Source organism: Antechinus flavipes, chromosome 1 (assembly GCF_016432865.1).
Source record: "Antechinus flavipes isolate AdamAnt ecotype Samford, QLD, Australia chromosome 1, AdamAnt_v2, whole genome shotgun sequence".
Lineage (NCBI taxonomy): Eukaryota > Metazoa > Chordata > Mammalia > Dasyuromorphia > Dasyuridae > Antechinus > Antechinus flavipes.
In genome coordinates this window covers 282,697,371-282,715,913 of record NC_067398.1, presented here as the reverse complement: position 1 = coordinate 282,715,913, position 18,543 = coordinate 282,697,371, and the positions used below count along the sequence as shown (strand labels likewise).

At 39.4% G+C, this 18,543-nt stretch overlaps 1 protein-coding gene across 3 annotated transcripts in view; it reads right to left on the bottom strand.

Moving 5' to 3' along the window:
* Positions 1-2,435: 2,435 nt before the first annotated feature.
* Positions 2,436-18,543, bottom strand: part of PIP5K1B (phosphatidylinositol-4-phosphate 5-kinase type 1 beta) — a 386,138-nt gene continuing 370,030 nt past the window's right edge. For all 3 annotated transcript variants that reach the window (XM_051961831.1, XM_051961839.1, XM_051961847.1), the window contains one exon: positions 2,436-3,196. In XM_051961831.1, coding sequence (XP_051817791.1) covers positions 3,194-3,196 — 3 coding nt within the window. In that variant the 3' untranslated portion in view covers positions 2,436-3,193. The remainder of the gene's footprint in view (positions 3,197-18,543) is intronic.

Genomic DNA, 18,543 nt, shown 5'->3' with positions numbered 1-18,543 from the left:
AGTCTTAGGAAAGTGGCTTTATCACCTGTAAATTAGTGCCAGCTCCCCACAATTCCCTTTTTTTGACTTAATGTCTACAAATGCTGAAAAAGCAACATAAATATGAAGTTGGAAAAGGCAAGATGTATTTCAGAACTTTTTCTGTTAAAACAGGATACACATGTTGCATTGTAACCAGAATGATGTTAAAGCATACGCCTTATGTTTATTTTTCAAGAATCCATCTGAAGCCAATTCCAACAATTGTTCTTCTTCCGCATGTGACAAACCTTCTGGCATGGATTTATATTTTATTATGAATAATTTTATTTTTCATTTATTATTATTTTGTGTATGTACCAAAAAAGAAAAAATAAATATATTGTGATTGTTATGAAAATACATTCTTTTTTTTTGACAAGGGGTACTCAGTGATATAGAAGGGGTACACATATGTCAAAAGTTTGGGAAGCACTGGCCTAAAGGAATTATTATAATAGTTTGAAGCTAATGGGAAATAGATGGAGGATCAGTGAGAAGGCAAAACTGGCAGATTATAGAAACGTTTATAAAAATAGTGCAAGGTAACAATTTAATTTAGGCCAGGTAGGTGGCATAATGGATAGAGTGGATAGAATGAGAAAGACTTAGCTTTGTGAGTTCAAATCTAACCTTATACACTAACTAGCTATCAATTGTAGCTGGGCAAGTCACTTAATACTATGTCTCTCAGTTCCCTCAACTGAAAAATGGACTAGAAAAAGAAACGGTAAACCATTACAAGATCTTTGCCAAGAAAGCCCCCAAAAGATTTGGACATGTCTGAAACAACTGAACAGTGATAACAATTTAATGGTACAAAGGAAAGGATATTTTGATAGGAACATACGGGAAGTAGGAGGGTACAAGAGTGTGAGAGTATATTTTAAATGTGGGTCACTGTAGGGCAGAACAGTCTTGGATATTGTGATAAAGTGAGAGTGGGAAAGGCAAGGGTGTAAAGTCATTGAACCTCTGGGGAGGAAGGAAAAAGTATAAAAGTGGGAGAATGTCACTTTTGTGTATCTGCCTATGCCTCAAACTTCAGTACTGAAAACAGATAGCCCCTGAGCATTCAGGGGCTGATGCTCATGCTCTGTAAGTATAGCACTGCCTATCACAAATCTAAGGTTAACACAAAGCAGGGATAAACATGACTGATTTGTAAAATTGGTCACATTTACATTCTTTTCCTGTGTCACTTGTGCATCTTATCTCGTGTCTCCAAATCCAACCAATATGAGCAGTACTGGCACCAAAGCAAATTGGGAAATGTTCCAATAATGCTATTTCTCAAGGAATATGGGGACACAGACATCCTTTACACATGGAAATTGAAGAGAACGGGACCGACCTAACAATCAACAACTCCTCCAATTTGGCTGTAATGCATTATGTATGTAGGGTAATAAAAACAGCTAATGGTAGAAACGCATAGGTTGGCCTTAAATTATAGAGGAATTTTAAGGTATTAAAGTTAGGCTAAGGGCTTTCAATTGTATAATGTGGGCAATAGGGATTGAAAGTTTTCAAGGAGGGGAATGACATGAACAGATTTGTGCATTAGAAAGATTACCCTGGCAGCTGTATATAAAATGAATTATAGTTGGGGAAGAGATTGTAGTCAGGGAAACCATTTGAGAAGCTATGACAATAGTCCTGGCAACAGGTAATAAGGGCCTGAACTAGAGTGCTTGTAGGGGAAAAGGAAAGGAAGGGACCAGTTTACTCCATATTGCAGAGATAGCTTTAATAGACCATAGGATTTAAACCTGGAATAGATCTGAGAACTATTATGTTAAATTTATTAAGTTAAGCAGAATGTTATATTAATTAGATCATTTTTCATATTTGGTATTTTCAAGTACTATCAAGTACTATTTTTGCCCTAAGGAAATTTCTTTCTTAACATTTTCTTCCTATGAATGTACTTCCTGAAGCCGACTTAATTCTCTTGCTTCTTACTGTTTCAGCTCTAACAGCCCCTGGCAATGTGACTATGAACATACTATTTAACCTCTCTGAGCCCCAACCTCTTCATTTAATAGGATGGGGATGGTACTTAACACTACCAGGGTTGTTCTGAGGAAAGTATTCTGTAATACTTAAAGCACTACAAAAATGGAAATTATTATTATCATTAAAGCAATGTCTTGCCTGTACCATTTATTATATAGCTATCTACTTATAATTATGTTACCAAAACTACTCATCATGGCATTTTGGGAAATAGCAAATTATCTGCCCATCATTTATTGAGATGACTCCTTTTGGGAACTAATTTTTTTTTTCATTCTTTTATGCCTGCTGTATTTTCAATTTATTTTCAATCAATATGTTGACCATTTGAGGCCACCAAAATCATAAAAGAGTGAGGAGTTAAAGAATAGCAATGAAAAGATCACACAAAATCAATATATTGCCAATTTTGAGAACAAAATATTTTTATTTCTGTCAACAAAACTATAGTTTACAGTAGTATTTACTAAATAAATTATATATTTTTCTTTCAACAAGCAATGAACTGAATCACAAATATTTCAAAGACAACTTATGTATACAACATAAGGCCTTGTTATAAACAGCTTTCTCTCATTTCACTAGTCAACAGTGAAAATATCTTTGATAGAAGTAAATGTCCATAAAGTTGGTGCAGACAGGTTACACTGATCCTTGTATGAAATCAGTTTAAACTTCCAACAATATGGACTTACATGATTATAACTTTGAAAAAAGGAGCATAATTTACATATTATTCATCATTTCATATTGATGAGTTTTTAAATAGATATTCAGATTACATGTTTGACTTGTGTATTATCACTGGATACATGCAAATGAAATAAATAAGAGCCAATAGGAAAATATGACTTCCAAGTCCCAATAGTATAGAAAGTAGCTTAAATATAGTCTATGTAAGTTCTTCACAGTTCAACAAGCAACAGCAAATGAAAGGAACATGTGGCTTTTTTCACATAAGTTCTGCAAAGTAAGCAGAGCTATCATCTCTATGGTTCAAGGCTCCCTTGACATCTTTCATGGATAAAGATAAGTCCAGTTGATTTCTTTGTGTGGCACGGTTGAGCCTAGTTGGGCCCAATAATTCTGGAGTGGAGAACAGGATTTTCAGAAACTGTGGTCATTTCTGCTTGTGTATATAGATTTTCACTTTCTCTTACTGAAAAGAAAAAAAAGAATATAGGTATGAATCTCACTTCTTTATTGTAAATGAAAATTCATCATTTGCCCAGGGATTCACAGCCAGATATTTTCAAGCAATTTTCTCTCTCTATGTAAGAATTAGATTTCACAAATAAAAAGTATTATGAGCTCTTGTGGTTAATAACAGATCCAAATATGTCAGTTTCCTGCCTGATAAAACTGTTGGGCTCCTATTTCCTCTAGGATCAAATACAAACTGTTCTCTTTGGTATGTAAAGTCCATTCTACACACATTTTAGTAAAACTGGTCTTCTTTTGTTCTTTAGACATAATGTTCCATCTCTGACCCTCAATTCCAGTTGGCCAATGTTCTCTCCCTTTTCCCCTTCCTTCTTTCCTTCTTTCCTTCCTTCCTCCTTTCCTCCTTCTATTCACATGGGCAAGCTCTGCCCAAAGGAATAAAAGTTTTGATTGCTTATACTTCACAAGATATCTTGGACTTTGAAGGCTAGATTTTTCCCCTTCCCTACTTGTTTATTCTATCAATGGGAATAACAAAAACAAAACCCTGGGACAATTAACTCTTTTGTTCCATTTATGATTTCTTGAAATCGAGCTCTGGAAACCAGGCTTTGATAAAGCCTATTGGGATTCAAATGGGGCTACTTCTCTAAGCCTTAAACCCAAATCACTTTGGTTCTCACAGCTTGGCAATAATAGTTTCCACTTCAAGCCTCACTTGATCTTTGGGGTTTGATGTCTCAGAGTGAAAATAAATAGCAATTGTTTCTGTTCTGGCCAGAAACTCTGAGAATCCTTCCCTTCCAGATTCACACACACACACACACACACACACACACACACACAAAAACGCGCGCGCGCGCGCACACACGCACACACACACCCCACAGTTATTTTCTGAGTGGGCAAACTAGGCTATCTTTTGTCTCATTTCTTACCTAATCTTAAATCATTGAATAGGCATAGATTCAGACAAATTGAGACCTGGAAGAAACCTTAGCTCAAAAAGGCCAAGTATCAAGGCCACTGTATCTGGGACAATTTGCAGTTGTTGTTATGCCAGTTTTCTTTAATTGTCCTGACTCAGTTTCCCTGTACTAGTTTCCCTTGTCTCAGTTTCTTTAACTATTCTGTTAAACAGTTAGCTGTCAACCCCACTCTGGTCCATTAAGACTGAGGACTATTTGCTCTAAGGTTATAAATTAGCAAGACAAACAAGAGAGTAGACCTCCTGACTCTTTTCTGTCCTCAAGAATTTACAATATCCCTCTAAAATATTCCAAGATACCTCACTGATATCTTTACTTCTGTGTATTCAGACATCCTGTCTCTGGATTTTTAGGATTTATGGCCTCTTCCATCCAGACAGAAATTTTCCTGGGCTTCTTACCCCTTCCTTTGTTTAGAGAAAAGGTATTTAAGAAGTTGGGGTTCCTCCATTCATTGCTGGAGGCTGGCAGCTGGATGCTGGATGCTGGATGCTGGACGCTGGACGCTGGATTCTTTGAGATGACAGTCTCCTCCAGGCCTGTCCAGTCAATTTTAATCTCCCATTAATAAAATATTAAAAACTCTCTAATTATTCTCTTGCCTCAGTTTCTCCGACATTACATTGTTCTAACCTACTTCTTGCCATTCCAGAGTTACTTCCATGACTGGAGGAGAGAATAAAATTTATGACTTTCCACACCTTGTCTGCTTAAATGCAATTCACTTGCAAATCAAGTGATGTCGGGAGGGTTTGAGACCCTGAGTCACCCTTCCCCCAATAGTTCCTTTCTGACTTTACCCCCACAGATTAAAGGGGACACTATTTACATCACAAAGAGAAGTCTGCTGCTCATCCTTCCTTCTCAAAAAGAACCAAGTGATTTTCAACTTCCTTATATCATTGGTGAGGAGATCTTCAAAATTAGGTGTGGTTAGCAATGGAATTGATAAAAATTAATCCCTTAGGCCAGTAGGAAGAAGGCTCTGATAATGGAGATCAGTTTGGTTCCAGGGTCCCACTCTCTAAAGATAATCCATTCAGAAATTCAAGTTATATCCAGACCCTGAGGCTAAATTTTTCTCTACAAAACAACTTACAGCCCATGGCTTTGCTGCTATCTTCCTTTGGGTCAGCCAGTCACAGCATTCTACCTTGTGGTCTCTTTTCCCTTTCCTCATGCCACATGGTAACTTTCTGAACTCCACTATGCTTCTCAACCCCACTTCTTCTTCTTAACTCTTTTAGGTACTAAGTCCCTTTCAGGATTTAGCCTGCCAGCTAAAGGCATGCTCCAACCTTATGGGGTTTCTCTTTCAACTGGATAATTGTGAGTTCCAATGAGGAACTTGTCTTTCATATGCTCTCCCAACTCTTTTATATTTACCATTCCCCATTTCTATTGTATCCCTTCATTTTGTTTGTAATCTATTCCCCTAAATAAAGAGAATGGCCATTGTGAATTCTTCACACCACTAAACCTCAACTTTTAGTGCCTGCCATCATTTGGTGACAAACCCCATATCATAGATCATATCAATTGGTCCTCTTTGAGAAGGATGAACAGCAACCTTCTCTTTTGTGATGTAAATAGTGTCCCCTTTAATCTGTGGGGGGAAGGTCAGAAAGGAACCATTGGGGGAAGGGTAATTCAGAATCTCAAACCCTCCTTACATCTAAGAGAGGCATACCCTCTAGTCCAAGGTATTCCCAAGATAAGTAATTTCATTAAATTTTGAATTGAATTGAATTGAAAACCAGTCTCTCAGATTCATTTGGAGATTGGCCCCTGGCTCAGGGTCAAAGATCAAGATCAAGGAAGCCCCAGACCTCAGAAGGCTAATAAAAGATGACTCTTGTGTGGGTCAGAAACCATTAATAAAAAAAAATACTGGATAGATCTTTAGAAGCAAAGCAAAGTTTATCGAGAATCACTAAGCAGACAATCGAAGAGAGGAAACACTATAGGGGGCAGGGTCAAGGCTTTTAATCCCTAACGCAAATTCCCCCTCCCACCACTGACCCTCATCCTTATTGGCTGAGGATCTTACATTCTAAACGTGTGAACTACCCAAGAAATTGAACTTGACCAATAAATACACAGTTGCCCATATTTGGTTGAAATAGGGAGGATAACAAGAAGGGGGCTTAAGTATGCCCTTAGGGGGATAACAGAGAGGAGACTTTAAGTAAGTCCTTAGGAGAATAGCAGGAAGGAGACACTTTAAGTATGCCCTTGACTTAATGCTTAAAGTCCTTCAGGCCTACTCAAACTTTGAAATAGATGAAGCCTTACTCCATTTTCACAACTGTCTTGAAAGATCTCACCTTATCTCGTTCACTCTGAACCCCAAAACTTTGCTAAATGCCCTTCTGGACTTAGCCCACTGCTAAAGATATTTTCTTCTCAGTGCAAACCTATCTTGCTAAATTCCTAATCAGGAGTTTGCCTGCTAAGAAAGCTGTCTTCTTAGTGTACTGTTTTCTTACTGTAAATAAACCCATTCTCCCAGGATCAGATGGATTTACATCTGAATTCTATCAAACATTTAAAGATCAATTAACTCCAATGCTAAATAAACTATTTGAAAAAGTAGGGATTGAAGGAGTCCTACCAAACTCCTTTTATGACACAGACATGGTACTGATACCTAAACCAGGTAGGCTGAAAACAGAGAAAGAAAATTATAGACCAATCTCCCTAATGAATATTGATGCTAAAATCTTAAATAAAATATTAGCAAAAAGATTACAGAAAATCATCCCCAGGATAATACACTATGACCAAGTAGGATTCATACCAGGAATGCAAGGCTGGTTCAATATTAGGAAAACTATTAACATAATTGACTATATCAATAACCAACCAACAAAAAAACATGATCATTTCAATAGATGTAGAAAAAGCATTTGATAAAATCCAACAGCCATTCCTAATAAAAATACTTGAGAGCATAGGAATAAAAGGACTTTTCCTTAAAATAGTCAGGAGCATATATTTAAAACCTTCAGTAAGCATCATATGCAATGGGGAAAAACTGGAACCTTTCCCAGTAAGATCTGGAGTGAAGCAAGGTTGCCCACTATTACCATTATTATTCAATATTGTATTAGAAACACTAGCCTCTGCAATAAGAGTCGAGAAAGAGATTAAAGGAATTAGAGTAGGCAATGAGGAAACCAAACTATCACTCTTTGCAGATGATATGATGGTATACCTAGAGAACCCCAGATATTCTACTAAAAAGCTCTTAGAAATAATTCATAATTTTAGCAAAGTAGCAGGATACAAAATAAATCCCCATAAATCCTCAGCATTTTTATACACCACCAACAAAATCCAAGAGCAAGAGATACAAAGAGAAATTCCATTCAAAATAACTGTTGATAGCATAAAATATTTGGGAATCTACCTACCAAAGGAAAGTCAGGAATTATTTGAGCAAAATTACAAAAAAGTTTTCACACAAATAAAGTCAGACTTAAATAATTGGAAAAATATTAAGTGCTCTTGGATAGGCCCAGCGAATATAATAAAAATGACAATACTCCCTAAACTAATCTATTTATTTAGTGCTATACCAATCAGACTTCCAAGAAAATATTTTAATGATTTAGAAAAAATAACAACAAAATTCATATGGAACAATAAAAAGTCGAGAATCTCAAGGGAATTAATGAAAAAAGAATCAAATGAAGGTGGTCTAGCTGTACCTGATCTAAAATTATATTATAAAGCAGCAGTCACCAAAACCATTTGGTATTGGCTAAGAAATAGATTAGTGGATCAGTGGAAAAGGTTAGGTTCACAAGACAGAATAGTCAACTATAGCAATCTAGTGTTTGACAAACCCAAAGATTCTAACTTTTGGGATAAGATTTCATTATTTGATAAAAACTGCTGGGGTAACTGGAAATTAGTATGGCAGAAATTAGGCAAGGACCCACACTTAACACCATATACCAAGATAAGATCAAAATGGGTCCATGACCTAGGCATAAAGAACAAGATTATAAATAAATTAGAGGAACATAGAATAGTTTATCTCTCAGACTTGTGGAGGAGAAAGAAATTTGTGACCAAAGATGAACTAGAGGCCATTACTGATCACAACGTAGAAAATTTTGATTATATCAAATAAAAAGCCTTTGTACAAACAGAACGAATGCAAACAAGATTAGTAGGGAAGCAACAAACTGGGAAAACATCTTTACAATTAAAGGTTCTGATAAAGGCCTCATTTCCAAAATATATAGAGAACTGACTCAAATTTATAAAAAATCAAGCCATTCTCCAATTGATAAATGGTCAAAGGATATGAACAGACAATTTTCAGATGATGAAATTGAAACTATTACCACTCACATGAAAGAGTGTTCCAAATCACTATTGATCAGAGAAATGCAAATTAAGACAACTCTGAGATATTACTACACACCTGTCAGATTGGCTAAGATGACAGGAAAAAATAATGATGAATGTTGGAGGGGATGCGGGAAAACGGGGACACTGATGCATTGTTGGTGGAGTTGTGAATGAATCCAACCATTCTGGAGAGCAATCTGGAATTATGCCCCAAAAGTTATCAAACTGTGCATATCCTTTGATCCAGCAGTGTTTCTATTGGGCTTATACCCCAAAGAGATACTAAAAAAGGGAAAGGGACCTGTATGTGCCAAAATGTTTGTAGCAGCCCTGTTTGTAGTGGCTAGAAACTGGAAAATGAATGGATGCCCAATAATTGGAGAATGGCTGGGTAAATTGTGGTATATGAATGTTATGGAATATTATTGCTCTGTAAGGAATGACCAGCAGGATGAATACAGAGAGGCTTGGAGAGACCTACATGGACTGATGCTAAGTGAGATGAGCAGAACCAGGAAATCATTATACACTTCGACAACGATATTGTATGAGGATGTATTCTGGAGACCTACATGGACTGATGCTAAGTGAGATGAGCAGAACCAGGAAATCATTATACACTTCGACAACGATATTTTATGAGGATGTATTCTGATGGAAGTGGATTTCTATGACAAAGAGACCTAACTCAGTTTCAATGGATAAATGATGGACAGAAACAGCTACACCCAAAGAAGGAACACTGGGAAACGAATGTGAACTATTTGCATTTTTGATTTTCTTCCCGAGTTATTTTTACCTTCTGAATCCAATTCTCCCTGTGCAACAGGAGAACTGTTCGGTTCTGCAAATATGTATTGTATCTAGGGTATACTGCAACATATTTAACATATATAGGACTGCTTGCCATCTGGGGGGGGTGGTGGAAGGAGGGAGGGAAAAAACGAAATATAAGCGAGTGCAAGGGATAATGTTGTAAAAAATTACCCTGGCATGGATTCTGTCAATACAAAGTTATTATTAAATAAAATAAAATTAAAATAAAAAAAATCATTGGGCAGATCAAAAAAATAAAAGAGAGAGAGAGAAAAAAAAAACCATTCTTTGCCACAAACTTCATGCCTGTATTTATTGGGGTTTGCAAATTCTTTAGCAAAACCTGCTACCAGCCAAAGGGGGTCCCATTGCTATTAGGGGGTGTCTTATCCTCAATTCTCACACCTCATCATTTGGTGGCTGGCTACAGGGATCCCCGAGAGTCTAGCTGAGATAAGCCTTTTCTTGCTGATCGTCTATTTTATAGCTAAGACACTCAAATAGCCAGGAAGATTTGAGTTGTTGGGAGCTTCAGGCTCCATCAGAATTCTTTGGCTGAGGACACTCAGATTGGAAATTCCTGTGCTCTAACAGAAGTCAGAGAACTTCTATCATCTCCCTTTCTAGAGATGCCTAAGAAAGGACAAGGCACTACAGAATCAGAGAAATCTAAGACTTGTGGCAAAATGGGACAATCTACCTCTGTCTCTAAGAATTCTGTAATGCCGGAGAAACTGAGCAAGACAGAGATTAGAGACCAATTCAATAATTTATTAAATGAAGAGAGATACTGGGACCAAATGGATCTTAGTCCCAAGGCTGGACCAGACTATCTTCTCAAAGAGTCCAGTCATTAAGTATCAGAGGGCAAACTTTTTATAGGATAACAAGAACAATGATACAATGGGGCATGGGGATAACCTAATGGAGGAGGGAGGCCCCTAGGATGACACAATGGAGGGAGGTTACTGATATCCTAATGACATCTAAAATGGATAAACCTTTATCCTGTTATACATTAAGAAGGAATGTCTATAACCTAAAGATATAAAACCTTTATCTCATCAACCATTTAAGAGGGAATGATTATAGCCTGGGGTTTTGGGGCACAGCAACTGAAGTAGACCTTTATCTCATCAAACATTAAGAGGGAAAGGTTATAACCTGAGGCAGAATAACTAAATAGGACAATTGGAGAAACTGGGTCACGACATTAAAAGGGAACTTTAGCACAACAATTCTTCCTTAAGCAGTCTCTTAAAAAACAGAGAGAAATTCAGCTTAACAGATCTCAAAACTAAAAAAAGCTTAGATTAAAACACCACTGTAGGATGCTGCTTAAATTTGCTGGAGGGAAATTAAACTCCCTCTTTCCTATTCCTGTAGTGAATACCTATTTTTGAAGATCTCCTCACCAAATACCTCGAGATGGTCTTTTTTGTGTTGCTCTCAAAGCCTTATCATATTCCCTCTGAAATTTGGGAGAAAATAGATTCCTCTGTTTGGCCCACTCCAGCCTTAGTCATGATTGAGAAATTTCTTAAGCCTAAACTTTTAGCCAAAGAGTTAAAAGATTTGGAGCCACTTAACTGCAGTCTTATCTTGATCTGCAGTCCTGAAAGGCAGGGCCAGGCCCTGGGAGATCCCAGACTGGCCGCCTATTTCTCAAAGAAATTGGACTCAGTTTCCCTAGAATGGCTCTTGTAACTTAGAGAAGAAGCCACAAAATTTACCCTAGGGCACCAGAGCATTTTAGAAGCCAAAGGACATTAATGGCTTGCTAGTGGAGGCTTTATCAGGCTCTCCTACTAGATACCCTTAACCTGACTCTCAGGGTTGCAAGACCCTTAATCCTGCCATTTTGCTTCATGATACTACTCAATCAGGAGACATCATTCATAATTGTGAAGAAGCTCTAGATTCTGTCTACTCCAGCTAACTGACTTGAGACATTCCTCTTGATAACCCAGATGGTGAATGGTTTACAGATGGGTCTAGCTTTCTTGAAAATGGGGAAAGAAAGGCAGGTTATTTTGTGATGACCCTCAATAGCACTCTGCAGCTTAAAGCCATTGCCCCTGGGACTTCTGCCCAGAAAACTGAACTTATTGCCCTGATCAGAACTTTGGAACTGGGGAAGGGAATGAGAGTGAACATCTATATTGACTCCAAATATGCTTTTCATATTTTGCATGCTCACAGGCCTATATGGAAAGGGGACTTTTGACAGAGAAGAATTCTCCTATTAAATATGCAGGAAAAATTCTACAGCGACTACAAGATATGCACGAACCCAAAGAGGTTTCAGTCATATTTTATAAAGGACACAGAAGGAGATTCACTTCAAGCCAATGAAAATAGGGTTGCAGATTTAGCAGCTAAACCTGCTGCCCATTCACCCCTGACTATGGCATTTTATGTACTTTTATGTGTATATGTTATTTCTTTTGCTCCTTGAAGGCAGAGACTTTCTTTGTATCTTCCATGCCTAGCATAGTGGCATGCATTTATATATGTGTGTGTGTATAAAGTACCTACTACATATATAACCTGTGCTCAGTGGTACTTGAAGGCTTAGAATCTACCTATGATAAACAGTGCTTCAGTCAGAAATCTAGACATCAATGCTGGTGTTTGGGGCAATTGCACCTACCCAAACTGACTACTCAGGAGTCACTCCAAATGATGTACAGAAAGAATTTATTAGAATCTCGAGAAGTGGACCGTCCTGGCCTGTGCTGCCCGAAAGGACAGCAAAGATACCCACAGGAGGAGAGTCATTCACGTGAAGATGCTTACAACTTTTATACATTTCAGACAAAGAACCCCCAAAATCCCACCCTTTACAGGCTGTGATTGGTTACATAAACCTTTATCTCCCTATTTGGTCAGTGGAATGCAGTCCAGGTATCTAAAATCACGTGACTGGGGCCTATAGGCCTGATCTACTTCAGTTAACAGTCTCTGATCAATATGTGCTTAATCTGTAAGTTCTTCACCTTTCCACACAATCCCCCCTGTTATTCATAAATATATATGTATATATATTTCCTCATGAAGAACTAACATTGTGGTCAAATTCGATTAACAGTTCTACACATTGCTTGTTAATCGCTTCATCAGGATCATCCCTTGCTACCATCTCCCATCCCTCCTTTTGTAAAATCATCATTTTAATGGCATCCTCTGTAAGATTCTTGACAGTGACTTCTGAACTATTTTTGTTACCAATGTAATCATACAGGGCAAACATAGTGGCAACAGGATGATTCCACTTATAGCTATTAACCCAGATCCCAACAGTTGTTTCCACCAGCTTCCACCGAACCACGACCAACAGCCATTTGTAAAGGGAGGTTTCCAAACCTGCACAGGTACATGTGCAACCTTACGGATGTTCTTCGTGATTTCCTTAACAATTTGCCCATTATCATCAATCTGCATACAGCAGGTGGACAAATTCAGTTTCCCATAGACCCCTCCTTCCTCGGCTAGCAAACAGTCTAGGACTAGCAGATGTTGTAACACTGCTTCCCTTCTCTGAATTGCCTGATCAACCAGTAAGTCTAAGGCTTGAGCAGTTTGGTTGGTTATTACTTCTAGGACTGCCTGTAGCCTAATCAACCAATTTAACACATATATCGGTGTTCAGTGCCCCCAGCTACCATCCTGGGCCCATGTTGCTGGTCCGTACTCTTTCATAATTCTCCCCAGCCATCTCCCACCCATTGGCATCATTTGTCTGGGTCAAAGAAGTATCAATGTAAGTTAGGGAGCTATCTGCACTTCGTGTTTCCCTTTCCAAATCTTCATATAACCATATTCCCAATTGCTGCCAACACATGATGGGAGAAAGAAAAATTTAGGTCTAATTATACTTACATAACAAACCCCAATTCAGTTTTTAGGTAAATGGGTATAAGCCCCCTCACCACAGATCCAATAATGCCCCTTCAGGGCAGGATTGTCTTCATACCAAAATATAACATATATAACAGGTCCACTTGAAGGTGGAAAATGCCTGACATCCCAGGGACCGTCATCTCCAAAGATGACTTTCAACTATCCATTGGCAGGTGCGACCATTTTCCCCAGTTAGATCCTGACGATTCCAGAAATTATTAAACTTTTTCCTAACAGTGCCTTCTCTATTCTCCCACTTCCATTCCATTGAAGTGTAAGTTGAACCTGGTGCTGTGCTATTCAAGGTTATACATGTCCATATCTGGGGTCCTTCTGAGTCAGGGATTAAACAGGCAGGTGGCATTTTCCTTGCACACCCCTCACTACTATCAGAACGTTGGATACAGAGAACCATTGATCTGTCATAACAAGTTATACTGGTTTGATGCCATCTATTCACATACCTACTACAGTCTATGACAGCTCCCTTCTCTGGCCTGCGAGTAAATGTCCATGTACATTCACTTTCTCCCATCCGTGGCCCTGTACCAGACTGATTCAGGCAATCTCTCCCTAAAACTGTACTGGTCAGAGTCCAGTGATGCTTTTCTTCTGCTGACCAGAAACCTGTTCCGTTGTGTATCACTGACCTGTTGCTCGAGATTCAGGCCGGAGACAAGGGAACAGGAACTCAGGGCCACCGTGTAAGTTGATCAGGTCCCCCACATATACAACAGTACATCGATCTAAAACTAGTGGCTATTGCTTGGATCAGGGTTTGAAAGGTATTTTCATACCCCACTGCTCTTGAGGTACCAGTACAAAAGATATACCCACATAACATCGTACATGCATATACAAGGCGCAGTTTCCAACCCTTTGGGTTTGGTTCACACCCCATTCTTCCTCAGAGCATATAATATCCCTAATCCTAACAAAACAGTTCAACAAAATGTAATATCTAATACAAACAAGAAGAGTCCCAAGAGAGTTCCCCAAATGAGACAAGTCAAAAAGATTTTACATGCACAATTCATCAGTCTTTGCTAAGTTTCCTGTAATTTCAGCCGCACTTTCAAAGTTCCTGGATCAGTCTCTACTGCCCACTTCTTTGGCGCATCCACGGGATCTTTGACTCGAGTGTGATGTGTTCAATCTTTCTCTTTGGTGTGTATCGCTGTATCTGAAGTCAACAGGATCTGGAACGGTCCTTCTCAGCTCAGGGTCAGCTTGTCCTCCTTTCACGTCCAAACCAGGACCCAGTCTCCAAGCTAAAACTTGTGCACTGTGAATCCTAAGGGAGGAGTCTGAGCAATAGGCCCTTTTAGTTTTGAAGCTTTCAGATGTTACAGTAAAGACAGAACATATTTCTTTAAAAACAAATCCTTAGTCTCAAATATTGGATTCCAGGAAGAATTTTGAATCCCTTTTGGATAAGGGTGACCATACAATAATTCATAAGGTGATAATCCCACATCCCTTTGGGGTTTTGTTTTATTCTTAATAAGGCAAGGGGATGGCACTTGGTCCAGGGCAATTGTGTCTCTAACGCCAATTTAGTCAGTTGCTGTTTAATTTCCTTATCCATCCTTTCCACTTTACCTGATGAGAGCGGAGGTCATGGGATATATAAGACCCATAATAGTTCTAGAGCTTGGGCCACAGATAGGAGGATCTTAGCTGTGAAACAGGTGCCTTGGTCCGAATCTACCTGCTCTACCATCCCATACCCTGGAGTGATTATGCTCAGGGAGGACTTTTACAACTGCTGAGGCAGTTGCCCAGGTAAGGGGAAAGGCCTCCGCCCATGAGGTCAGATGGTCCACTACGACCAACAAGTATTTGAGATGCCCCACTGATGGGAGCTTGGTAAAGTCCACCTGAATGCTTTGGAAAGGCCTGATACCAGAGGGCCTTCCTCCTTTTTGGGCTTGTCATTGGGCCGCCCTATTCATCCTTTGACAAACAGGACACCCACTGACCAGTTGCCTGCTAGTGTGTACAAGCTGGTGCCACAAACATGGTCAGCACCGCGTCACACAAGCCTCGGACACCCCAAGGACTGCCCTGATGTAAATGTTGGAGCACATGTCCCATACCTGCTGTGGTCAGTACCTCTCTGCCATCAGAGAGGAACCAGTGCCTCTCTTTATCCTCCTGAGCGCCAAGGCTTTGGATATTCTGCTTCTCTTCTGGAGTAAGGGAAGGTAGAGGCATTGGAGGCAGAATGCCAGAATTAGCACCTTCATCTCCTCCGTGCTTACAGATTCCTCTCTTCCAGCCCATTTCTCCTCCTCATCCATAAAGCAGTTTCCCCTTGTCTCAAATGAATCTCCTCTTTGGTGCCCCTGCACATGAATCACTGCAATATTCTTAGGTGACATAAGATTAGTCAAAATTTCAGTGACCAATGCCCTGTGTGCCAATCCCTTACCTTTCTATTTCCATTCTTTCCCCCAAGTAATTTATAGGATCTAATTTCTTTTTCCTTCACTTATACAATGACCTAAATGTTTTACCTCGCATTTCACAAATTGCATTTGGTCTTAAGAAAGTCTCAGGCCCTGTGCTCCTAAATAATTTAACAAATTGATAGTGACTTGGACAAGGTCACTCTTTTTCCTTCTTGCCACAAAAGGATCATCTACATATTGTAAGACTTTTAACAGTAAGAAATTTATCCCAGAATGTTCACACAATTCTTATATACCCAAGTAGATGTTTCATAAATTGAATAGTATACCAATCATTTTGTTTTTAAAATACCCAATACACAGAAAAATCCCAAACTACATATTGTTTATAACAAAAACTTTTTCAAAAGGACAAAGGCAAAAACTATTATCTTTGGAATCCCTTTAAATAATTGGCATCAATACAGTTAATTAAAACTTCCTATTTTCACATGAAAGAATCTGAAAAGTTCTTAAAAACATCAATTAAACTTTTTGAAATAATACTTTCAAACTATAGATCGCATTTATGATCATATTCCTTAAACAAGAAAACCATTATGTTTCAAAGAAACAAATATTCAGTCAATTAACCAAGCCAGTACAGAAAGTGACTGGAACGCACTTGGTGAGGGGGAGGAGGGGAAGAGAGGATTCCATGTGGCCACCCTTCCCCAACTCCTGCACTCTTAGACAAAGGATTCCCTCCTGTTTCTCTACTCAATTTCCCACTTAGGAATCCTTCTCAAGATTTAGGCAATCAGTTTATTTCCTTTCATTTTCCAACTGATTCCTTTTTGATATCATTCAGGGTCTCAATTTGCTCCTACAAATCAATCCTTCATAAATCTCCTGATTCTTCCTTCCAGTTCCCTTCAGAACTTTTAAGATTCACAATATAGTGAATAGCTAGAAAAACTCCATAAAGCATAACTTACAATGTTAACAAATTACCCAATTATGTTTCCTTGTTTTCCACGTGTCCAACATTCTAAATTTGGATTCCTCAATGCACCCTTTCTTTTATTGTTTCTTTCGGACTCCCAGCCCCTCCTGGGTCCCTTATATTCCTTTTTAGCAGCATCCGAGTTATGGATCTGCTGAATCATGGACCTATTTCTCTTTCTTTCTCTCTTATCCCTGTGCTTTCCCATTCCCTTCTCTGCCCCTCTTTTTCCTTAGCCCGGTCCTCTCTCCTTACATAAACCTTAGTAGTTTCCCCAATAAAGTTTCCAAAGAAGACCGCATTTACCCTTCAGTCTTCTGTAACTTCCTATTTATGTCCAGTCAGGCATTAGATATAAACTGCACCTTTAACATCTGTTCGTTCTCTGGGCTATCAGGATCTGTTCCTGAATATTTTCTTATTCCTTCTCTAATTCTAAGAACTGCGCTGGTGACTCGTCCTTTTCTTGAGTGATAGCTAAGGCCTTGCTTATATTTTGCCTCTTTGGGAAGGCATCCCTCAACCCCACAACTATTAACTCTCTCAGATCTTGCACATTCTGTCTATGCACCTGAGTATTACCATCCCACCCTGGGTCATTCACAGGATACTTCTGTGATGGGGACCGCCCCATCATTCAGGGGTGGGTGCCTCCTTTCCCATTTCCGCAAGGCTTGTGCCCGAATTGAGCAGCACTCTTAAGGAGTAAACAATATTGACAATACATGCATTAATTCCCCCCAAGCATATAAACTGGGGCCCAGGAATCGATCTAACTATTTTGACGTCCCCAACTGAGTCCTCCATAACAGAAACTATTCTTTTTTAAATGCCCTGACCTCACTTCTTGATAGGGGTGCATTCACATATCCAATGCCCCCTTGAGCCCCACCTAATGGGACTTCCCTGAGGGGAAACATATCGGCATCCCCCGCTGGGAGGGGCACCTCTCTACCTACATCTCCCACTGAACCCAATGTCTTTCTTGGGAGTGATCCTGCCTCCTCCCTAAAAGGGAGGCTCTGAATATCCTTCTGCACCTGGTGTAATTCCCTGGAAATAGGAGAATACGGCCCTTCTCTTATCTGCTCTCCTGGAGCTTTAGCCATGAACTGGGCCTCAACCGGCTGTGCTTCCCCTGGGGGAGGGGGCAGAGCTTCTAAAGGGTCCCAATCTTGCTTCTCTTCCTTTACTACTTTCTCTTTAGCCCCTGACTCTTTTCTGTTTTCTCTGACTCTGACTCTAACTCTGGGGCTGGTTCAAAAAGACTTTAGCAGACTCATCGAGCCAAAGATTAGCACAGGTGGATTCTTCTGGGTTAAAAGAGTCTTTACCATTCACATACAAATTCAATTGTTGACATCCCCAATCCTCGGAGGAACCAAATCTCAGCAAAATCGTTCCCTCACCAATATTTTGGCCGCTCTAAACAAAGCAGCAATATTTAACGATCTTTCTTTTGCCTTTTCCTTTGTATCTGGGAAGTTCCTCCCAGTCCTTAAGTCGACTTCCTAATGGGCTGTCGACTAGAATTCCCTGGCTAAGGTCCTGACACTCACTTTTGGACTGTGATTTCCCCATTTAACTTAGTTCCTCAAACTAAGTTCAGCAGTTTCTCAGCAGCCTCCCTTGGCAGTTCTTTACCACTGGGGCCTGTCACAGTCCAGCACTCCACAAAATTTAGCGAGGGCTATTCCCTCGGGTTCCCTAAAACCCAGCCAATAAGACCCCCAAACTATTCCAAGAGCTTACTGAGCCACACGGTGCGGATTCTAAACTGCGCCGGCCAGTCAGGACATTCGTTCCTTCCAAAATATTAGTTTATGTACATCACTGAGTCCCCCTGCTTTGGTCCGTTGTCTGATAGGGA